Source organism: Solanum pennellii, chromosome 5 (genome assembly GCF_001406875.1).
Source record: "Solanum pennellii chromosome 5, SPENNV200".
NCBI classification, from domain to species: Eukaryota; Viridiplantae; Streptophyta; class Magnoliopsida; order Solanales; family Solanaceae; genus Solanum; species Solanum pennellii.
In genome coordinates this window covers 26,450,241-26,475,786 of record NC_028641.1, presented here as the reverse complement: position 1 = coordinate 26,475,786, position 25,546 = coordinate 26,450,241, and the positions used below count along the sequence as shown (strand labels likewise).

Below are 25,546 nucleotides of genomic sequence, written 5' to 3'. Positions count from 1 at the left end.
CAGCAAACGTGCCATCGACTTCAACTCGTCCTCAACTCTAGCCAGTCTTCATCACGTCAGATTTCAGGGTGACCTATTGTTCCTAGCTTGGACTGGATTCTCTCTCATTCATGTCTTGATGCCTTGAGGTTCTGGCATGGACTAGCCGTTCATTTATTTTAGCTTCTTAGATACTCTTAGATTTAGTAAATTGAGGATAGATGTTCTTGTGGTGATGACTTCCGGATTTTGGGAATAATAAGTATTAAATTTTAGAAGTTATTTATTGGTTATATTAATGAGTTTTAAGTCCTCCGCATTATATTTTGTTTATTATGGTTGAAATGTTGGGGTTTAGATTGGTTGGTTCGCTCACATAGTAGGATAAGTGTGGGTGCCACTCGCGGCTCGTTTTGGGTCGTGGCACATTCACTATATAAGTGCACTTTCTTTTTTTGTAAAATTACATCTATATCATAGCCTTACTCAAATATTAATTGAATAATAATATTTTGCAAAACATGTATCACGTTTAAAGATAAAATATTAAAATACTTATGACAATTGTTCTTACTGGTATGCACATATTAAATTTCAAGTATTAATATCTAAGAGAATAGTTGTACTTAAATGATGTCCATCATTTACAGTCATAACCTCTAGAGGAATAGTTATTGCTGGCCATTTTTTTCACCTTGATATTATTTTTCTGTCTTGTTGGTTAAGTTCGTTTATAAATTGAGTAAAGTAAAGAACAATACCATTTATGAAATATTACTTTCTCCCATATTTAAATTTTTGAATGCATTTTGAAATGTTTCGATGACATTTGGTCATTTTTGTCTCAGAAAAACAATTAACTCCATGAAAATCTGTATTAATCATTTAAAAACACTGGTCTAATACTCTTTCAATTATAATTATTTACTAAAAAATTTTAATCTAATAAGATTTATTCTATTTTACAACTTCGTATACTATATGATAGGATAGACATGTGCGTTCACGTGCAACCAGGGGCGATATATATATATATATACGGAAAAGGGCCTAAAATACCCTTAAAGTATTGGAAATGGTACAAAATTATCCTCCATCCACCTATTGGCTCCAAATTACCCTTTCCACCCACCTATTGGCTCAAAAATACCCTTGTCATCCACCTTTGGGTTCAAAATTGACCATTTATTTAACGGTATCAAATTTAAACTATTTAAATATGTTTAAAAATATTTGGCGCTCAACTATTGGATATAATTTAATTTATTAATATCATTTATAAATCAACCCACTACCCATTCATTACTAATCAAGCTCCACCCAATTAATATACCATTTCTAATATCAAAATCGCCCTAAACACTTCTAAAGCATGACGATTATTGAATCCTGAAAATGACATTCAAAATTATTTGAGTCCGAATTGAAGCCCCAATTAAATTTAGGTTGAGCCGATTATTTAGGAGGACACTTCCAATAGGATTATGTTTAAGCTTGAATTCAAAATTTATGATTAAAGTTAAAGAAGTAGCACCTCTTGAATTAATTCATGCACTTTTTTAAATATAATTTTTTTAATATTTATTATTTGTTTTAAGTATTCAAACTTTAATATATTATTTTTTTAAAAAAATTACTATTAAGTAACATCACATAATTGAGGCGAATGAATAATTAAGATGAACATAGTAGACTTTTATGTTTATCAGTAATTATCATTTGGACATTTGAATTATAATATGTGTTGATTGACGACTTGAATGTATGATAATATACTTTTATAGACATTTTCGCCTAAAATTTTAGAAACATTCATTGGTAGTAATTTTCCTGTTGTGTATTAATAATGGGGCGAATTTATTAATTAGGTATGGTGTAATTAGTAATGGTTGTGTAGTAGAATGGTTAACAAATTATATTAATAAGTTAAATTATAACAAATAGTTAATCACCGTGTATTAAAAAATATTTAAATAGTTTAAATTTAAAATCGTTAAATAAGTGGTTAATTTTGAGCCCAAAGATGGATGAGAAGGGTATTTTAGAGCCAATAGGTGGATGAGAAGGGTATTTTGGAGCCAATAGGTGGATGGAGGGTAATTTTGTACCATTTCTGATACTTCAAGAATATTTTAGACCCTTTTCCGATATATATATATATATATATATATATATATATATATTCAGCCCATTGAGTTCGTTTGTTTCTTCTTTTAAAAAGCCTCTTAATGGACTTGGAAAGGTCGGAACGGATCAGATCTGTAGGAGAGTCTTAACGCCATTCGGCCTTATTTAATAAGTTATAAAATAAAATTGTATCGTCTCTCTAAGTCTTTGCATGACTTTTGCTCTCACAACTACAAACTTTCTTTCTCTCTTTTCTCAATCAAACACCAATTTTTTCCTCTTGAACTGGTAAGTTTTCATAATCTTTACAAGTGTTTTCTTATATTTATAATTTTCTTGGGGTGTATTGATATTTGTCAAGAACACTTGTTGCAAAAATTTGTTTTAGTGTATTGATGTTCATCAAGATTTTTGAGTGAAGAAATACTGTTCATAACTAAAAGTAATAACTATGTATATATATTTGAGGTCTCTTATTAGAATTTTGTATTAAGCCAATAATTTTATTGAGACTCTTTGATCATCAAATTTTGTTTATGAGATAACACTAATATATATTATTGTTGTTGAACTAGTTGATAACCAAAATAATGAAGCTTAATAATTCTCCATCTCAATCTTTAGTTTCAGCTGGAAAAAAAATTGGGAAGAAAAAAACTTATTCGTCTGAATTGGAAATTGATGAGATGATGATTACTGCTCTGTGTGTGTGTGTATGTAGACAGTTGCTACGATGAACATAAATTTAACGAAGAAGGGCCTAAAATACTCTTGAAGTATTGAAAATGGTACACAATTACCCTCCATCTCCACCTATTGGCCCCCAAATACCCTTCCCATCTACCTTTGGGTCCAAATTTACCCCCTTCATTAACAGAGCACAATTTAAAATAATTAAATAATACTTTTAATAACGTGGCACCCAACCATTGATTGTATTTTAATTATTTAATATAATTTTAAATCAATCCATTACCCATCCATTTTTAACTAAACCCGCCCGACCCACCCAATACAAAAACCCATCTAATTAAAAGAATCCTAAAACCCAAGTAAACAGTCCAAAAAAAAATTCGATCAATAGAGGGGGGTTTAGAACATCAGTGTTCTTCTCTTCATTTTGTTATAAACGTCTGTTTGTTCTTTGATTTCCTCCCTTAAAGAACTTCAATTCGGTGAGTGAAAGACGAGGAAATGCCGATTCCAGTGTCTCCTAAGAGGCGTCATGCGTCGAGTATACACCCGGTACCCAACTTCCCATAAACGATACGACAATGAAAGAATCTTAGACATAATATCCCTCATTACAGGAACAAGGGATATGGAACTAACTAAGGATCTTAACATGTGACAGGAGAAAGGAAAAAAAATCCATAGTCACTCCGCGTACGAAGAAACGCTTAGCAAACTCCAAAGCACCAACTGACGATACTAACGATTTCTCCAACAAAAATGGAACATTCAGTGGTGGAATTAGCTCGCGATAACGCTCAGCCACCCGCTCATCTCCGATGGCGATATCATCGCCGAGGATAACGTAGCGTGTAAAAGGAGTTCCTGGATATACTTGGGCTTCTACGAACCAAATCACCAAATGGTGAGTTAATGCAAAAGCAGGCCAAGTTCCATAAAGGCCCAACGGGGCTCCTATTACAAAACTAACTCTACCTCGAGGGTGGATGTAATTCAGTTCGACCTACAGGGAGAGGAAGCCGACGACAAGAATTTTGAGTCGTCAGAAAAGAGTACCGTATATGTAAGTGTGGATGGATTTAAGGCAAGATATTTTGCTGCTACAACTCTTGAAAATGGTGGACGTCGATTCTACAAATGTCGTCGTCTTGGACAAATTCTTGTGGTTATTGGAATTGGATTGATGAAGAAAGTATCTATCTTGGATGATAAGGTTTCGAAGTTAGAGTTGATGGTTCATCAATTAATAAGTTTGATTGTAGTTTCTTGGGCTATTATTGTTGGTTTTGTAGTTGCCAAGATGATGTAGTGTGGTGTTATTGTTTTTGTTAAGTTAGTATTATTAGATTATGTTCGTTTTGTGATTTTTTGTTATTGTAATGACGAATTTCACAGCTTTATAAGCTGCATTTTATTATGAAAATTTGTCAAGATGATGTAGGTTGTTGTTACGTCTACTAATGAAGAATTTCGCAGCTTGATAAACTGCACTTTGTTGCATTTTGATTATGCAGAGTTTGTGCATTTTGTTAATCCTCATGATAGTAATTTTTAGTGAAGATGATGGTAATTTTAAGTGAAGTTGTTGATGGTAATATCACTAAGTTGGTAGGCAATAACAAGTTAAAACAAGATCAATAAAAGGAGTAAGTTGTGTCATAGTGATGAAGTATGCCCAATTGTTACTATTTGGAAATTTGTTAGAAAAGGATTGCTGGATTGCTGTTAATATGGTAGAAACCTGTTCATTTTTTTGGTTTTGGCAAACTTCAGATCAACAATTTACCAACAATCTACCATTTCAATTTCAGATAAACTAATAAATGAAAGTATAATGAACAATAATCACTCTCTACGCAACATTACTCAAAACTACAATACTTCTGGAAGCCAACATTATTCATAATGTACTCGATCACGCAATCGCACAAGACATTTTATAGATAAACTATTGAATGCATTCATAAAATTTTCAGGTCACAACATTTTCAGCCCACAAAACATTATCAAACTAATTTGTCATTAACATACATGGCCACTGATAAAGAGTTAAGTATCCAAATATAGCAAACTAAGAAGTTTTATTGTGCCATTACATACTAAACAAAAACTTAAAATCACTACTTAGCAACTACTTTCTAATGCTTGCCCCTCTTTGCCTTAAGCTTGCCAATCTTTTTCTCCTTATATTTTGTCAACTACTTTTTCTCCTTGTCTTTAGCAAACTAGAAGAACACTGATGTTCTAAACCCCCCTCTTTAGATCGTGATTTTTTTCTTTTTGGAAGAACTACAGTGTTTATTTGGGTTTTAGGGTTCTTTTAATTAGATGGATTTTTGTATTGGGTGGGTCGGGCGGGTTTAATAACATTTGGGGCGGGTTTAGTTAAAAATGGGTGGATAATGGATTGGTTTAAATTATATTAAATAATTAAAATACAACCAATGGTTTGGTGCCACGTAACTTAAAGTATTATTTAATTATTTTAAATTATGCTATGTTAATGAAGGGGGTAATTTGGACCCAAAGGTGGATGGGAAGGGTATTTGAGGGCTAATATGTGGATGAGGTAATTGTGTACCATTCCCAATACTTCGAGGGTACTTTAGGTCCTTTTCCGTTATTTATTTGTGCTAGCTAACAACTAAAAGTTGTTGTGGGTGCATCTTTGCGTGAAAACGTGAGATCGATTCCCAGTAAAGACAATAATTTTTGTTCTCTTAAAAAACTTTTTAAAAATTGCTTTTATAAAATTTTGTTTTTGCCACCTCATCTGGCCCTACTCCCTTTCTTAACCACCCTTTTTTGTCATGTGTCACAATCCTTTCTCAGTTGAATTTAAAAACAAAAAAAAGCCCTAGCACAATTCTACTAAACAAAATATAAGACTGTTTTTTTAATGAAATGTGAAATTTTACCATAACACCAATAAGGAATACAAACTAAGAGCATCTTGTTTTTCTACTACCTTCTAGGAAGAGTACAAGAATAACCTAGACTTCGCAAAAGGAACAAAACCAACAGCCTATTCTAGTTACAAATTCTATCTATCAAGCATGGATTTCTTGTACAACTAAACATACTCACTATTTCTTTCAGTTCTCTTTGAATCTATGTCACTATACCTCTATTATTTACAATTGTTTGCTTGTATACTTTTCAATTTCTAGCCTGCCAAGTATAATATACTAATGCTCCTCAAATTGCAGCCATCACTTCTTTTTTGAATTGCCTCAAGTGTCTTCCTTTGATCCATGTAGAGTTTGTTTAAAAGCTTTTTGTGGAATGTCATTCCCATCCATGTTGCTAATGCAGTCCTTGCTTCAGTAATCCATTTGCATTCAACAAACAAATGGTGATCAGTCTCATCCGGTCATGCCCCAAGCCTACACCCTGGACGGGACTGACACTCGAGCGAACTCTTGACCTGACTTACTTAACTCAGCGGAAGATAACAATCACACTTATAAAGATAAGAGAACTTAACTGAACTGATTTGTAATGTTCTAAAAATTTAAACATTCAACTTGGACAAAATGGCAACACAAGTCTTTAGCATAAGAATGAAAATGTAAAAACTACTGAACTACTAACTGTCTATGAAGCTTCTTAACTGACTATGATGAATGTTGGGACAAACCCCACAACATTATATTGAACTAACTAGAAAGCAATAAAAGATGTCCTCCGGAATGCAAAGAGGCTCACCAACTGAATCTGGGATGCTCAACCGGATCAACGGTGCGCTGGATGTCGATCCTCGTTACCTGCGTCTGCATCGTGATACGATGCAGGCCAACTGACATCAGTACATTGAATGTACGAGTATGCGAGTTAGAATGCTAAATTACACTTAAGCTTGAAAAGGGGTAAGAAAGAACACTTACCTTGGCTCTGTTCAACTCATGATTTACTAACTCTTATTCAATATAGCAATTTAAAAGTAAATACAATATAAAGAAAAACTGACTAAAACATGTTGTAACCTATGAATGTATACAAGTATACAAATAATAGCTGAGATGTATGTAAAATACAAATAACTGATGTATATGAAAATACAATACTTCTGTGGAAGCTTCTCTAACCGACAGCCATCACTTAAGAGCTATAATGATGATACATCGTTATTCGGCCCACGCTGCCCGACCATCCTAATCTTACCAGAGTATAGGACCTGAACTGCCTAATGGATCCACTATTAAACTGTTAAAATGATTCATCTAAAAAGTATGACCCTTTTCTAGCCATGATGACTATATGGTTTTCATGGAGACTTGAGTTAATCTGAAACTCGCTTCACCACATTGGAGTTCAATACTACTTCCAAGAAGATACTAACTCTTACGTTTTAAAAATATACTGATTATGTGGTTTGAGATTGGCGTTCAAAACTTAGCATTAAAAGCTCTCTTCAAAATCATAGTCTCCATGCTTGCTTCGTTTTTTAAAACTATTACTTCTATCTGAAAACTAGCGCGAAGGCTCTTTACTTGTTTATATGTGAAAATATTTGCAACTCTAAATTAGGGATTACTTAGTCCCCTTATACTTCTTTTAGAATGAACTCAACTCTTTGCTCTTGCTTAACTTGAAACTTGAGTCTTAAAATAAAGTTAAAAAGGTTTGTTAGAAACTTTAAGAACTCGTTTTGACTTGCTTCTTAACTTTTAGACTTGACTCTTAGCTTCTTTGACTTTGATCTTTAAGTTTTCTTGAATTGTATTATGGATTCATGGATCACGATCTCATGTTTATGGATGATTTCATGATGTTTAGATGTACTTTAGAGTGTTGAAATCAACTCGGAATGATAGGTACATGACTTAGGAACTAGTACGAAAAGATGGGGGAGAAATGGAAACTCCAGGTGACACCGGCGCGGGGCGCCAGATCCTGACGGACAAACACTGTCCTCAGGCACTCTGGCTGGCGCGGTGCGCCAGAGCCTGACGGACAAAGTCTGTTTTAAGGGGCTCTGGTAGGCGCAGCGCCCCAGAGCCTGTCAGACGGGTTTTCCAACTTTTCTTCTCCAATTTTCAACTCTAAACCTCTCAAACTTCCATGGATCTTCCCCAAACACTTAAGATCACTAATATCCTCAATATCCAATAGTTTAGACTCGTAAAACAGCCTAGAAGTACGAATCACAATCCACTAAAGGTACACTACGATTCTACCAACAAGATTTCAACAATTGTTCCTCTAGAAATTCAAGATTCATCATTTAATCAATGCAAAACTTTCTGATTAAACATATTGGTGTGTGAATGAATGAATTTACACATAAAAGATCTCACATACCTCGATAGGGATCATCCACGACGAATTCCACTAGCGAAACCTTAGCATTCTTGAAGAATTCTTGATCTTCCTCTTCTCTTCTCTCTTCTCCCCAAGCATTAAGCGTTCTCAACTTTTCTAAAACTGAACTGGGACTTGGTTACCCCTAATAAACCCTTAAAATGAATTAGCAAATACATGGGTGAAAAGACTACTTTACCCTTACTAACATCCAGATTGGACTTTTCTCAGTCTAACAATCCAACTTACGAAAGGTGTATCTCCCTCATACAACATCGAAAATGCGTAAACTTGACACAGTTGGAAAGATCTTCCCAAGGGTTTTTCATCCATATAAAGATCTGCTCCTAAATCCTACTGAGCTAGAAGTTATGGTCATTTGAAAATGACCAAAACTCACTTTCTAAACTTAGGAAATTTCCAAAATTTTCCTGTTCTTTCAAAAATAACTATTCTTAGTTTCTTTGATTGATCCTAGCTATTTAGGATTATGAGATGTTACACATCCACTCCGTCATCACATAAGCAGCACACTGTGTGTTCTACCTGAATATGTATCTTTTATAGCCTATCTTTAGTCAACAACTTGTTTTGATACGCCAACCAACTAATCATTCTCTGTCTTGGTAACATTATGCAATTCCAAATCAGGTCTGCTTCCCTCATTACATTCATGTTTTCCAGTAGAGCATTATAACTGCTAGATATTGAGTATTGCCCATTACTAGTCAACTTATACACACCTCTATTATACCAAGTTGACATCATAACTTTTTCTAGGCGTAAATTGATAAATTTTTCTTTATAAGCATATTTTTTTGTAATAATTTGTTGTTGATTCTTGTGATTTAGATGGATAGACTTTTGACGAAAAATAATTCTTCTCAACCAAGTGCTATTTTTATAGACAATTCTTCGCGTTTTTATAGACGTGTTTGATGTGCAATCACTTAAACCGGATCCCGGAGAAAAAAATCCATTGAAAAATATAGCCCTAGAATACGAAATGAAGTGAAAAGACACTAAATTCAACAAGGGCCTTGTCAACCGGATATTAGTAATAATGAATATTCCCAAACTAGATTTGGAATGAAAATGCATCGATTTTGTAAAACATGATTTAAGAGTTCATATTCTTGATAGTTGGAGTATAGTATGAACAAAGATGTTGTATTTTGCTTATATTGCTAACGTTACCTTTGTATCACTCCTAGGGTCACTCATAGTAGTGCACCCCCTATGTTCAACTCCTGGGTTCGCCACCTACATTTGAAGAATATATGAAAAAATTAGATGGACTTGGATGAGAAGAGTCATTATACAATACACGTGTTAGTATATATAATGACGTTAGAGGTTCACAAGTTAGAGAATTAGATTAAGGTTATCGAAGAAAAGATAAGAATTATTTAGTTTTTCTAATTAGCCAAACTATATGTGAGGCGCTAATAATATTATACCTTACTTATTATTTTTCAACTCTTATTTATCATACTTATGGAACATTTTGATATTATATTGTGCCTATAAAATACTTTTTATTTGTGATTTTTTTATGTTATGCTTGATAATTTTGATTTTAAAAAAATCAAACCGTAATATTTTTTGTTGAGATGAATTTTTATAACATTTTATTAGTAAAATGTCTCATTAATATAAACATTCAGATATTGAAAACAAACAATAAACGATTTGGAGATAACATCTTAATAATTCAGATGTGTATTCAGATCTAGACACCTAACTCTTAATGCATTTTTAATATTTAGACGTGTATTCAGATTCAGAGGTCTTTATCTTAATGAAAACAAATGAGGCCTAAGTAATACTCTATCAAAAATATGATTCATTAGTCGGACAATGTTGAACAAAGTGAATCACATTTTTTTTTTACTTAAATTTTCAGCTAAAGTTAGGTTTATCAAGTTATTGACGTCAGATTCTATGGTTCCAACTCTTATTTTTTCTGAAAATTTGTCAACTTATAACATATAGAATTATGTTAACAATTCATATAATGATTGCTTTAGTAAAATGATGTTTTTTTAGCATTGAATTGATAGAATCTTACCTAAAATTAATTTTAAAAAAAATTAAAAACTACTAAACAAAATCATGTATAAAAAATTGAACTAATTATGTGCATCTAAACAATTAGATATTTTTTAAATAAATATGTATGAATTATTTTAGGGCGAAATTTAATTTCGCTTTAGACCTCCAATAATATTAAATCGCCCCTGCAAACGCACGTATCGTGAAACTAGTATATATATATATATATATTCTTTGGCGAAATACATGAATGAAATAAGCTTAGTTTAACATGTTCAAGGATAAAAATAGAATTGTTAATATACGTTTGTGAGGATAATTCAAAAAAAACGATAAGGTATTTATATGGATATATTTAAGTAATTTAAAGAGTTGAGTACGTATTTAGCCGTTATTCCAAAATTAGGTGAGCAATTACTCAACCATCACAATGGTTGCGGAAGAGCGTTTGAATTTAAGAGCATCAATATTTAAGTTGAAAACCCGTTCCAATATCAAAATTAGAGAAAAATATAGCAAATGCTAAACCTCAAATTTGAATTTAAAATATAGTCTATCATATTTTTTGGGTAAAATTTATATCAATTCAATATATACATGTAGAATTTATCTCAATCCAATATATATATATATATTTAAATTTATGTTTTATTTTATTTAAACTTAACTAAATAACATATATTTTATTTTATTAAATCACGAAATTGTCGTACCAAATGAATGCTTCTATGGAAACCTTTGACCAAGGCTGAAAAATTCCAAACGCGCTCGCCAAGTTAGTAGGCCCCACTCTCAACTATTCCCTTTTTCTGAAAACCTCAAACCTGAATATCATTCATCATCAACCCTTTTTTTATATCTATAATTTATATATATATACGCTTTCAATTTCTTGCATCACTTTTCATTTGATTTACAAACCTAACCTACAACGAAAAAATAATCTGAAATTTTGATATTCATTGTTCATGGATATGGTGTCTTATGCATACAGAGATGCAGCGGCACAGACAGTATCAACAAAAAAAGTTGCCATTTCACCCTCCGATGAACTTACCTACCCCTTTGGAGAATTGGCCGTAGACTTGACCCAATCGGAGCTCCGGGAAACTGCATATGAGATCCTTGTCGGTGCTTGCCGGAGCTTTAACTCTGGCAAGACATTGAAATATGTTTCCAGCTCCGTTAAATCGTCTACCTCATCATCATCGTCCAAGGCGGCTAGTAAGGTGAAGAAGGCGCTTGGTTTGAAGAAGAATTTAGAATCGGTGAGTGGGAAAAAAGCTTCTACTGTTGGTGTTGCTGAGCTTATGAGGGTACAAATGGGGATTTCAGAGCCAACTGATACTAGGGTCCGACGAGCCTTCTTGAGAGTTGCTGCTGGACAGGTTTATACTACTTTATTTGTGCATTCATTGATTGATTTTAAATTTTTTTTTTGTTGCCCCCAAAGCTTGGTATTTTACTGGGAAAAGCAAAGGAGACACTAACTAATTTGCAGCAACAGACGGATGCTCTTTCCTCCATTATTTACATTTTGGGTATCTTGTTAGGATCTGAAATATCAGGTGTATATGCGGAAGCTAGCAAAGCAAACCTCAAAAGACCACGAGTAAGAAGACAACGAGAAATATACCAAAAGACACAAAGATTTAACGTGGTTCGGTCAATCGACCTACGTCCACAAAGGAGATGAGCAATCCACTATAAATATGAGAGTACAAAATACAGAGAGAAACAACCTCAACCAAATCAGTCGGAATACATGGAAGGTTCACACAAGTGATAACCGTATCAAACTTGTGACCCACAATTTCTCCCTCTAACCAAAACTCTCAAAACCCTTAGGACTACATTGTGAATGCTGATTAAGTTAGAAGGAACATGCCTCTATTTATAGAGTCCTAAACCTTTTCCTACCAGAAAAAGGATTAGTCAATCCAAAACCTTTTCCTAAAAGGAAAACCTATTTATGGTAAGAAATTTAGGGCAAATAAAACCCAACAAATCTCCCCCTTGGCCTGAATTTCTGACAAAATAAATTTGTCCACCTTCTTCACTTAATCTTCAACAACTTGCTTCTCCTCTCCATAATCTCCTTTGCAAAATTTATGTCTCAACACAGAGAACCTCTCTGAAACAATTTCTCCAACAAAATCTTCAATACTGTCAAAATAGTTGCGGCTAGAACTACACCCGCCAAGATGAACACCTCTTTCTAACATGGTTCAATCATCAATTATCGAACCACTAAACCTGACTCCGTCATTGAATCTGGCTCTGATACCACTTGTTAGGATCGAAAATAAGGAGGTGTAACTGCGGAAGCTAGCAAAGCAAACCTCAAAAGACCACGAGTAAGAAGACAACGAGAAATATACCAAAAGACACAAAAATTTAACGTGGTTCGGTCAATCGACCTACGTCCACAAAGGAGATGAGCAATCCACTATAAATATGAGAGTACAAAATACAGAGAGAAACAACCTCAACCAATTCACTCGGAATACATGGGAGGTTCACACAAGTGATAACATATCAAGCTTGTGACCCACAAATTCTCCCTCTAACTACAACTCTCAAATCCCTTAAGACTACATTGTGAATGCTGATTAAGTTAGAAGGAACATGCCTCTATTTATAGAGTCCTAAACCTTTTCCTACAAGAAAAGGATTTGTCAATCCAAAACCTTTTCCTAAAAGGAAAACCTATTTATGGTAAGAAATTTAGGGCAAATAAAACCCAACATATCTTACTTATCATTGATTGGTTGAGAATTGATTCTATGGAGGGAGAAAGCTTTTGCTTGTTGATGAGATGTATGCTCAGCTACTTAAACTTGATGGATTCATTTAAAATGAATTCGATATACACTATAGATCAATATTCTACAGCAATGTTCTTTATGCTGCTGCTTAGTGATTAGTTTGTTTCTTCTACTTACCAGCTTGGAAGACGTCTTGAGTCAATGGTTCTACCACTGGAGCTCTTACAGCAGTTCAAAATCTCAGATTTTCCAAATCCGCAGGAATATGAAGTGTGGCAGAGGAGAAACTTGAAGCTACTAGAGGCTGGACTTGTCTTGCATCCATGCTTGCCGCTGGATGAGATAGATACACGTCCTAAACAGCTTCAGCAGATTATACGTGGGGCTCTGGTGAAACCCATGGAAACTACGAAGCACAGTGAATCAATGCTAGAACTACGAAATCTTTCCACGTCCCTCGCCTGCAGATCATTTGATGGGTCGAGCCCTGAGATATGCCATTGGGCAGATGGAACACCATTGAATCTCCGACTCTACCAAATATTGCTTGAAGCTTGTTTTGATGTGAATGATAAGATCTCTGTTATTGAAGAAGTTGATGAGGTCTTAGAAATCATTAAAAAAACTTGGGTTGTTCTTGGTATAGACCAGATGTTCCATAATATTTGCTTTTCATGGGTTTTATTTCATCGATATGTTGCAACCAGCCAAGTTCAAAAAGAGCTGCTCTTTGCCGCTGATAATCTGTTGTCAGATGTAGCAAAGGATTCCAAGACAGTAAAACACCCAACTTGCTCTCAGACCTTGAGTTCTCTACTTGGTCTGATCGTAGGTTGGGCAGAGAAAAGGCTGCTTGTATATCATGATAGCTTTTACAGGGACAACATTGATAGCATGCAAAGTCTTCTCTCTATGAGTTTATCAGCTACGGAAATTTTGGTCGAACACAGTTCAGGCAACTATCACAAAAGGAGTAAAGAGGTTGATGTTGCATTTAGCAGAGTTGATAGTTACATCAGGGCTTCGATGATTCGCACCTTCTCTCAGGCAAGTTAGTCTTCCTGCTTTGGTAAATCTCATCATGGAGTACACACATCATGTCAGGAACTCCAGTTTGCATTATTAATTTAAGGGTAGTTCAGTGTTTTTCGGCTATCTTTCTCATGAATCTAGAATGGTGTCATTGGTGCTTCCCCTATATTTCTTATCTCAGCTACACTTTGACTTGAAGTGAGAGTTTTTCTTCCCCCTTGTAGAGAGGATTGCTTCTGTCATTGTGACAGTTACAATCTCCTGATAGTGTAGAGCTTCATAAGGATTCTACTGATAATCTATATTTGTGCTGAATATTATGTTTCAGTGCAGCAATCATCCTCCATCTAGCTGTTGTACACTTGATGTTTTAATCATCCTGTCTGTACTTTGTTATTTAAGACCTCTAACTTTCACAAGTTAAACTTTTACTCCTTTGGTGGAAAAGTGACTAACTCTGCTTACTCTGCCTAAAGACAGGGAAAAGAGAGGTTGATATCAAGCAGAAAATCGTCTAAACAACAGCATAATCCTCTTCCTATCCTTTCTATCCTTGCCCAAAATGTTAGTGATCTGGCTTTTAATGAGAAAGAGATATATAGTGCTGTTCTGAAGAGATGGCACCCTCTTGCAACTGGTGTAGCTGTTGCGACACTTCATGCTTGCTATGGAAATGAGCTGAAGAAGTTTGTTTCCGGGATAAGTGAGTTGACTCCAGATGCTGTACAGGTGCTGATAGCAGCTGACAAGTTGGAGAAAGATCTTGTACAGATGGCTGTTGTGGATGCTGTTGACAGTGAAGATGGAGGAAAGTCATTAATGACAGAGATGACTCCTTATGAAGCTGAAGCTGTGATCGCAAACCTCGTAAAATCATGGATAAGTACTCGAGTGGACAGACTTAAGGAATGGGTCACCAGGAATCTGCAACAAGAGGTATGTTTCCTTCTCTGTTGCCGGATTGTAACTATGTCTAGTGCCATGGACCATCACCATTGAACACTACATTCTTTCGTCAAATCTGGATGTAAGAAAATGAAGGTTTTGGGGTCATGGTGTTGAAAAAATTTCTTTCAGATAATTCTTTTCCCTGTATTATATATTTTGGTCCTATTATTGAGTAATAATACAAAAGGAAAGAGGGAGAGTCCGCTCTCCACTGCAAAAAGTATAGTATCAAATATACCCAGTATTATACAACTATCTTGTAATTAGGGGTCGTTTGGTAGATGGTTAGGCGCTAAGTTATTCATGTATTTAGTCGTGCATAAGTAATATCATGTGTGTTAATATTCTTTTGCGATGTATAAAATTCGATTGACTTGATATGGTGTTTGATTTGCAATTTAGAAACTCGTATAACTAGTACATGTATAAGTTATAAGAGAACATGTGTATTATTTTATGCAGGATTGAAGATGGAATAAATAACTAATTCATGAATAACTGAAATCCTGCATAAAATTGTATAGAGATTTCCTCATAACTAATTCAAGTACTACTAATACCTGCATAACTCTAACCTAGGGATCATTTGGTAGCTGGATAAGAAACAAGTTATTCCATGTATTAATTTGTGTATAACTAATATGATGTTTGGTAGGTAGATAATAAACAAGTTATTTATATATAAAATTAATACGATGTTTAGGTAACAATTTAAAATTTTGCATAACTAATACATGTATAAGTTATGAGAGAATGTATGTATTATTTATGCAGGATAGAAGGTGGAATAACTAATAAGTACATGAATAACTAGTTCCTGCATAACTAACACATGCATAAAATAATACACAGGTTCATTCATTACTATTTCCTACCGTACTAATACCTCCATAACTCTAACCAACTACTGAAGTCTCAGATTTTCCTTCACTCATCCGGTATGCCTGGAAGCTTCCTGCCAAGTCAAAAGGGTGAAAATAATGATAGGATCTGTCTTCATTATCATTGTTCTTTGTCCTTCATCCCCCGTCCAACTATACAGAGAGGAGAGGAGAGAGAGAGAAAGAGATTGTCCAAATAACATTTTTATCTCCTGAGTCTCTTACTTTCCCCCTGGCGGAGGATTAAGAGAAATTGTGAAGTTCAAGTCATATTTATATTATCTTATTATTATATTGGATATGGTCTGCTGGTGCTACTTGGTCATGTGCTGTATACAAACCTTGACAGATAGCTAAAGTGGTACATCATCACCTGATCTTTCACTTCCTTTTGTAGATTTGGAACCCTCGTGCAAATAAAGAGCGAGTTGCTCCCTCTGGAGTGGAGGTCCTACGCAGTATTGATGAGACTTTTGAAGCATTTTTTTTGTTACCGATACCTATGCATCCAGATTTGCTTCCAGAATTAATGAATGGTCTTGACAGATGCCTGCAGAACTACATATTGAAGGCTATATCTGGCTGTGGTAAATATTAATTTTGGCTGCCATGTATTGATAAATGATGTGATAGTTGACATTGTAGATCACTAATTTCTAGTGTGTTGCAGGATCTCGAAGTGCCTTTGTTCCGACTATGCCTGCTTTGACTAGATGCTCAACTGGGTCAAAGTTCCGTGTGTTCAGGAAGAAAGAGAGATCTCCTATGGTTTCGTATAGGAAATCTCAAAGTGGGACCACTAATGGAGATGATTCTTTCAGCATACCTCAGTTGTGTGTCCGTATAAATACTTTGCATTCCATACGAAAAGAATTAGATGTACTTGAGAAAAGGACAATTTCTCAATTGAGGGATAATACACGTGTTCATGATGATAATATTGTTGATGGGTTGGGCAAATGTTTTGAGCTGTCAGTAGCTTCTTGTTTGGAAGGGATCCAGCAGCTTTCTGAAGCAATTTCATATAAAATCATCTTCCATGAGTTGAGGCATATCTTCTGGGATTATCTATATGTAGCAGATGTTTCATCATCCCGGATTGAACCTTTCCTCCAGGAGCTGGAGAATAACCTTGAGATCATATCGGCAACAGTTCATGACAGGGTCCGGACACGTGTTATCACTAATGTAATGAAAGCCTCTTTTGATGGATTCTTGTTGATTTTGTTGGCTGGAGGACCTTGTCGTGCTTTTTCACTTGCTGATGCTGCAATTATAGATGAAGATTTAAAGTTCCTAATGGATCTATTCTGGTCTGATGGGGATGGGTTACCGACTGACCTTGTAGACAAGTATTCAGCTACTTTGAAAGGCATTCTTCCTCTTTTCCATACTGATACCGCTATTCTGATTGAGCAACTTGAACATGCCACTGAAGATAATTTTGGCACTTCAGTTAAATCCAGACTTCCCTTGCCTCCTACATCAGGTAACTGGAGTCCAACTGAGCTCAGCACCATTATGCGCGTTCTGTGTTATCGAAATGATAAAATTGCTTCTAAGTTTCTAAAGAAGAAATACAACTTGCCAAAGAAACTGTGATTATTTTGTACACCAGGTGTATCTTAGATTAGGTTGTTCATAATAGTTGTGGTGTGATTATTTTGTACAGAATACTTCTGATTTATTGAGGCATATCATACGATTGTTAGCACGTGAAAAGAAGAAAAAAATTGGTCAGTTTGTAAAGCAAGATTTTGAGGATTACTGTAATGGGTGTGAAATTATCACATGTTGCTACTAATACATTACCAGCTCAATAGATATGCCTAACTGCTTCAATTGGGGAACAAACCATAGTAGTTCAAATAATGGTTTAGTTGATCTGATATCAAGTTTAAGAAAATAAAAGACTTTTTAATCTTGTGTCCTATATTACAGTTATAACAAATATACCATAAAGTCTTTTAATCTTGTAGTCATAAACATATCACCTGAAAAACTAAAATTAAAATGTTGTAAAAATGAAAATAGGTAGGTCGTTCTTTTTAAAAAGAATTTAAAAAGAAAAGTAGATCATTGTTTTTGAAACAGAACGAATATGTTTTTACCTTAAAATTCTCAATATGCTATAAGGGATCATTCGGTAGGATGCATTAGAAAAAAGAATACATGCATAATTTTTGTATAGGCCAAACCCATTGGTGGCCCTCTAAAATTGGCACCAAATTTCACATAGGCACCTCAACAAGACGATGTTTATTTTAGACTAGGATCATATTATGTCATTTTGACACTTTTTGCTGAGTTGGCATATCACGTGTGTTACACTTTGAGCGCGTGGAAGACATAATTTTATGATTTTTAGATTTTCTTATTTCTTTTTCTTCCTTCTCTTTCCTTCCCGTACTTCCTCCACCATATACCACCACCTTGCCACCATTGTATATTCAACTTTCTCATTTCTTTGTCATTTCTTGATGTGGAAAATTAAATTAATTATATATATCAACAAAAATAATTTCAGAAAGGACCAAAAAATATGTCTAGAGCATATATCTTCTTCATGATATCAAATTTTTTCACCTAATTTTTTAAATAGTTTCATTGTCGGAAAGTTTACCGAATCGTTCAAATGGTTTTTGGTCTATTTTCACCTCTCTCTGTTTGAGTTAATTTTTTTAAATTTAATTTTTGAAATACTAATTTTTGACTTTTCAAAGCTTTTACCTTTTTCTATTTTGATGAACCAATTTCAAGTAAATTCATAAATAGATCTGATTTTATCATGGATAAATTTTTTGTTTGGAGTACTTTGAAACTTTCAAAACGAGCAATTCCAATGGTGAAGGTGATTAAAGAAAAACAAAGAAGAAGATGAATTTGAAGGATTGAAGAGATGGTAATAGTATGATAGTTTTTAGATTATGGTATTTTTGCTTATGACCCAAATTGATTATATAGATTTAAAGAAAAAGATGAGCGTTGTGATAAACTTCAAACTTGAAGAAAAAGGCATCATAGTAATAGTGGTTAGAGGAGGAAGAGATGTGGAAATGGTGAAGGATGGAAACAGTGGAGGAGAAAAATAAAGGTGTTGTAGGTTTTATATTTCCCCTTTTTCTTTTTTATTGAAAGGTAATTTTTAAAGTAATTAATTAATTAAATAGTTTTAAAATGGGTTTTTATTCACAATATATTTTCTAAATAATTTTTAATATATATATCACATGTCATTATTTAATTCGCTACTTTGACACGTCATCAGCGAGTGTAATACACACACCCTATATATTTGGCTGATTGTCAAAAACGTGAATATGACCCAACGTTCCCCTACTTAAGGTGTTTAAAATGAATAATGCCTACTTGCAGTGTCCAAGTGAAAATTGATGTCAACTCTAGGTAGTCATCAATGGGTTAGAACTTTTGTATATTACTAATATCTTGTTTGATACACTTTTTCAGCATATGTGTAACTAATACATTAGTTATACACTTGTAGACACATAAATTATATTGAATCAAATTCACAAATATTTGAATTAAATCCATGTTCATTAGGGCTTTACAAATAAATAAGTCCATCTTATTCAATTCAAATCCATGGTCCATTTCACCTTGAATCACAAACCCATGCCACATGTCATAATGACTAGGCATCCAAGACCAACAAGGTGACGCCACATGTCCAAATTAAGTGGTAGTCCCAATCAAATGCAAGAACCAATCACAATTCGCCAAGTGTCAAAGTGACATCCTTTGGCCAATCACAATCAACATTGTCCACCCCTTATGACTATAAATAGGGGATGTACATAACATTCTAGGGGCATCAAGAAAATTCTTCAACAAACATTCTGCAATTGGAGAAAGCTACGCCATATACTACATAGCTCTTCGAAGGAGAGATCAAGGAAGTTCTTTTCGGAGAACGACTTGAAACAACGAAGCGCTTTTCGATATCTCGGATATCGACAACATCTTAAGGATATCTACATCATCCAACAACACGATAAATACACTACTGAAGGCCCTCGAATCACGGAGAAACTTAGGAGAGAGAATCAAGAGAACAATAGAATTATATTCACAACGATCGTTAATAAAATCACATTTTTTCTTTTATTTATTTTGCTTGCAGATAATTTTCAGCGCTTAAGAAAATTTGTTGCGAACAAATTTGGCACGCCTAGTGAGACCGATTCTGCTCTTCATCTCTTTCTGTTGCAAATCAAAAACTACACAGGCAACCTTCACAATGGACTGCAAAAAGAGTAGTGATTTTTCACAAAAGAACTCTGCTGATGTCGTATCTGCTGATCTCAGTCATGTTGGCCCGATTACTCGGCGTAAGTTCAAGAACAGTGGGTTAGATGGATTTGAATACTTTACTTCTTTGGAGGCAAGTAATAAAAACAACTCTCATACGATGCTCGTAAGTGCAACAGCTAGGGGAAATCTTCTGTCTGTGTTCTTTGGAGAATTTTCTCAAGTTGTCTCCAACTTTGGTGAATCTAAAGAATCAAAGGATTCTCCAACTTCAATAAATGTCAATGCTTTGATATTTGACTCAACTAACATGGATGAGAAGTTTCCGATGATGGAGCAAACTATTGAGGCCTTGAAGAAATCCGCTGATGACAAAAATCTTCGTATTGCTCAACTTATGAACAAGTTGGAGGTCTTCACACCTGGAGAGTCAAGTCACATCCCCACTTGTCCATCTGGTTTTGATCAACGAAACAAGGACATTGAGGAATCTCTAGCAAAGTCAAACTTTCAAAAGGAGAAACAATCTGCTTTAGTTGTTGCACTATCTGTCCAACAATTGCAAGACATGATAACAAACAGTATCGAGGCTCAATATGGCAGAAAATCACAAAGTTCCTTGTATTACTCCAAGCCATATACCAGACGGATTGATTGTCTATCAATGCCAACAAATTATCAACCACCAAAGCTATAACAATTTGATGTCGAGGGGAACCCATGACAACATATCACCCACTTTGTTGAAACTTGTAGTAATGCTGGAACACATAGTGACTTTTTGGTAAAATAGTTTGTTCATTCGCTGAAAGGGAATGCTTTCGATTGGTATATCAACCTGGAACACGAGTCCATTGATAGTTGGGAGCAACTCGAGAAGGAATTCCTCAATCGTTTCTACAGTAATCGCCAAACCGTAAGCATGATAGAGTTGATCGGCACTAAGCAAAGAAAGGATGAGCCTGTGATGGATTACATCAATCGTTGGAGATCATTGAGTCTAGACTGCAAAGATCTTCTTTCTGAAATATCTATTGTGGAAATGTGCATTCAGGGTATGCATTGGGAACTTCTATACATACTACAAAGAATCAAAATCGTGAACTCTTAGAGAGTTTGCTACACGAGCTCATGACATGAAGTTGAGCATCATGAGTCATGGGAAGACATCTCCTTTTTCTGATCTGACAAAAGAAAAAAAAGAGTTCTAAAAGGGTATGATCTCAAAGACCCAAACTAAGGAATCTATAGCGGTGAAAGAACCTATTGTAAAGGTCACTACCAAGAGTAAACAAAAAGAGGAGGAAGCAATAAGTCAATAACCGAGGGAGGAGAGGCGACGTCCAACCTTGAAGGAGTTAGAGGCAAAGGTTTACCCATTTCCAGATTCAGATGTACCTATGATTTTTGATGAATTTCTAGCTAAAAAAGTTATTGATCTTCTTGAATCAAAAAGACCCGAAGAAATCAATAAAATTGGTGATTCTAGATACTGCAAGTTCCATGGCATCCTTGTCCACCCGACAAGTAAAAGTTTTATATGAAAGGAGAAAATCGTAATGTTAGTAAGTGAAGGAAAAATAATCATTGACCAAGATGAAACAATGGAGGCAAATCATGCTAGTGTAGCACCAAATCAAAAGAAGTGATCAAGGTCCACTTTCATTCAATTCGGAAGTTTAACACCTGTTGAAGTTGACTTTTCAAGAAAAACCCCTGAAGGTTCACTAGAGATAGACGACAATGAAGTTGATGGTTGAACTCTAGTTACTCATAAGAAGAAGAGACATCAAGAAGTCCTTAGGATACGACTTCTTAAGACAAGAGCAAGAAGGAGTGATGTGAATCAACTATAACCATAAAAAAACGTCAAGGCTTGTACTAGCAAAAATATTATTGGTTCTTCATGAAAAAGGTTCGAAGGCCCATTAGATTGGATGAATTATTTCCTGAAAAATTCTTATGTGGTAGTCAAATTGGTGCAACACATGTTATTTCTAGCACAGACGAAACAAAGCGAAGCAAAGGTGAGCATAATCCAGCAATCACACAAGAATATCAAACTGATGAAAAAGTTGCCCTATGTTGTGCTACAATTGCCTTCACAGATGATGACTTGTTGTTAGAGTCTAAGCTACATAATAGACCATTGTTTGCTGTAGGGTCTATTCGAGAACAATATCTCAATTTCATCCTAATCGATGGTGGTTCGGTAGTGAATATTATGACAAAATTTGTCTTGAAAAAACTTGGATCATTGTTGATGAATTGTCCAAAAGAAATCTGACGATCCAAGGGTTGAATCAAGGAGGACAACGATCCATAGGAAAAATTCATGTAGGATTTTCCATTGGCAACGTGAAATCAAACACTTTGATTCATGTCATAGATGCCAAAACATCATACAACTTGTTGCTCGGGCGTCTTTGGGTTCATGAAAATGGAATGGTGCCATCTACTTTGCATCAATGCATGAAGTATATGAAAGATGTTAAGGTAGTCAAAATAGATGGAGACATCAAGCCTTTCACTGAGACGGAGTCATATTTTGTAGATGCAAAATTCTATCTAGATTGTGGAAGAGAAAATATGGATAAACATGTAGAAATCGAATCAATTGATGTCGAAGATAGTAAAGTTGAATGGGCCGCTATCGAGATGTCTAGGGAGAGAAAAAAAGAAGTTTCCATTAAGCTCCCACCATCTGAAGAAGACATGCAAACCAATATTGATAATAAGCGAGCAATCTTTTGCTACATTCCACGTGAGCGTCGAAAAAAGGGACAACCACTGCTAGAGGAGTGTACTCAACAAGTCCACCCACCGAAGAAGGAACTCAGTGACATAACATCCCAAGATTTTAAGGAGAAAATGCCTATCCCAGTTGCACAAGTATCATCTATCACTTTAGAGCCCTCCAAGGCAATACCCAACTTGGTAAGATAAAAAGAATCTTTGATAAAAAGGTCTTCACATTGTTTGAAATATCAGGTTACGACTTCTCAAATCCATCAAAGTTTGGAGAACTTAAGGATGAATTCACTGGTGAAAAGATACACGTGCTTACAAAGTCTCAAATGCAGTTGAGAAAAGCAAAGATATCATTTTTCTACTCCTAGATTTGGGTTAGGATTTAGATTGTCGGAGCCTCTTCGGATTTCATCTAAGAAGGAAAGGAAATATTTTTATCCCACCAGACCTCTAATGAAAAGACAAAGGAATCTAAGCAGTAAAATACCACGAATGATTTCGGTGTTTGAACGCATTGGAAGATTAACACCCCGTGTCTCTTCATTTGAAAGATTAAGCCGCAAGGATGACAAAGGATCCTCTGAACAAGTGGACGAATATGCCACCACCTCAAAGACTTTTGTATTTCATCGCTTGGGAATCCAAAGAAAGTCATCATCCGAAAGGAGGTTTCTGGATCATGAAAGTAAAGATTTTTGTGGTGCAACTGACGACAAAGAGATTTAAAATGTTTTCCCATCAAGAATGAAGAGAAATTGTCAATTGCAACCGATGGTTCTTTGAAGGTGAAAAGAAGCACAATTGTGGTCACCAACCAGTTTCATGAAACCATCACAATATTCATGGGAATTCAGATGGAAGATTCAAACTTGACACAATTATCCCATCACATAATGGTGGAAGAAGGTCCAGACATTGATGATACAAATGATGATGTTCAAAAGGCTCCCCCTCAACTGGAGGATGACGTGCAATCAACTATGGACGACCTCAAGGAACTAAATCTAGGCACTCTAAAATATCCACGTCCAATCTTCGTTAGTGCACTTCTTACACCAGAAGAAGAGAGGAAATACTTCAAGTTATTGATTGAGTTCATAGACATTTTTTCTTGGTCATAGAGGGAAATGTCGGGCCTTAATCCCAAGATAGCTATTTATCATTTGGGGATAAAAAATAGAGTGTGTCCTATAAAGGAGTCACAATGAGCGTTTCCCCCTGAGTTGGTAACACAAATTGAAGTGGAGGTCAACAACCTCATCGGAGCTGGATATATCCGATAAATGAAGTACCCATTGTGGATCTCGAATATTGTACCTTCTAAGAAGAAGAATGGTCAAATCGTGTCTGCGTTGATTTTTGAGATTTGAACAAGGCATGTCCAAAATATGACTTCCCTTTGCCAATCATTGAACTCATGATTGATGCTACAACTGGCATAAAGCTATGTCATATATTTATGGTTCTTCTAAATATAATCAAATAGAATGTCTCCGAAAGATGAATAATCCATTGCATTCCGAACTCCGAAAGGGATTTATTGTTACAAAGTGATGCCCTTGGATCTAAAGAATGTTCGGGGCGCCTATCAACATGCAATGCAAAACATATTTGATGACATGCTTCATAAGAGGGTGGAATGTTATGTCGATGACTTAGTTCTAAAGACGAAGCAAAGGGAACACCATCTTAAAGACCTTCGAATTGTTTTTGAATGGTTAAGAAAGTTTGACTTGAAGATGAATCCACTAAAATGTGCATTTGGTGTTACCTAAGGAAAGCTTTTTGCTTTCATTGTGCATCACCGTGGAATTGAAATTGATCCTGAAAATGTTGATGTCATTCAAAAAATGCCTGAGCCAAAGAACTTGAGAGATATCCGCAGTCTACAAAGAAATTTGACATTTATTCGGAGATTCATTTCTAACCTGGCTGGATGATGTCAACCCTTCAACCACTTGATGAAAAAAGTGCTCCTTTCCACTGGGACAAATTATTTCTAAATTCCTTTGAAATCGTCAAGAGATACTTGATGAATTCACCTATATTAGAGGTACCGACTCTTGGAAAGCCATTAATATGATACATTGCATCGCAAGAGCGATCACTTGGGGCAATTCTTGCTCAAGAGAATGAAGCTAGCATTGCTAGGAGCTAAATTGAATTATACACCGATTGAGAAGATGTGCTTAGCATTGCTTTATATGATAAAAAAAATTGAGGCATTATTTTGAAGCTTACACTATCAAGCTAATTTCTCAGGCTGATCCCGTGAAATTCGTAATGACTCGACCAGTTCTCTCAAGATGTCTATCAAGATTGCATATATTTTTTAATCAATATTATATCATATATGCGCCTCAAAAAGTTGTGAAGGGTCAAACACTTGCTAATTTCCTTGTTGATCACCCTCTTCAGGGAAAATGGGAAACTTCAAATGAGTTCCCTGATGAAGATGCATTTTTTTTAGTGAAGAGATACCGGCATGGACAATGTTCTTTGATGGATCTGCACGTTGAGATGGTGCAGGGCAAGAGTGATGTTGATATCTCTAGAACGACTAATCTTACCACTTTCATTTGTTCTAGGTAAACCATATTCTAACAATGTTGCAGAGTACCAAGCTTTGATTGTGGGCCTTGAAATGACACCAGATATGAAGGTTCCTCAATTAGATGTATACGGTGACTTATAATCTGATCATCAATCAACTCTCGGGTAGTTACGAGGTGAAGC

The 25,546-nt window shown here is 35.1% G+C and overlaps 1 protein-coding gene and 1 pseudogene across 1 annotated transcript; both read left to right on the top strand.

The window, feature by feature from the left end:
- The window catches only part of LOC107019399, a 32,189-nt pseudogene extending 28,081 nt beyond the window's left edge, over window positions 1–4,108 (top strand).
- Window positions 4,109–11,126: 7,018 nt separating this feature from the next.
- LOC107018626 (protein unc-13 homolog) lies at window positions 11,127–17,611 on the top strand. Its single transcript, XM_015219156.2, has 5 exons — window positions 11,127–11,546; window positions 13,107–13,973; window positions 14,439–14,894; window positions 16,185–16,374; window positions 16,458–17,611. The coding sequence occupies exons 1-5, from the start codon at window positions 11,127–11,129 to the stop codon at window positions 17,387–17,389; spliced, it is 2,865 nt and encodes a 954-aa protein (XP_015074642.1). The 3' UTR covers window positions 17,390–17,611.
- The last annotated feature ends 7,935 nt before the right edge of the window (window positions 17,612–25,546 follow it).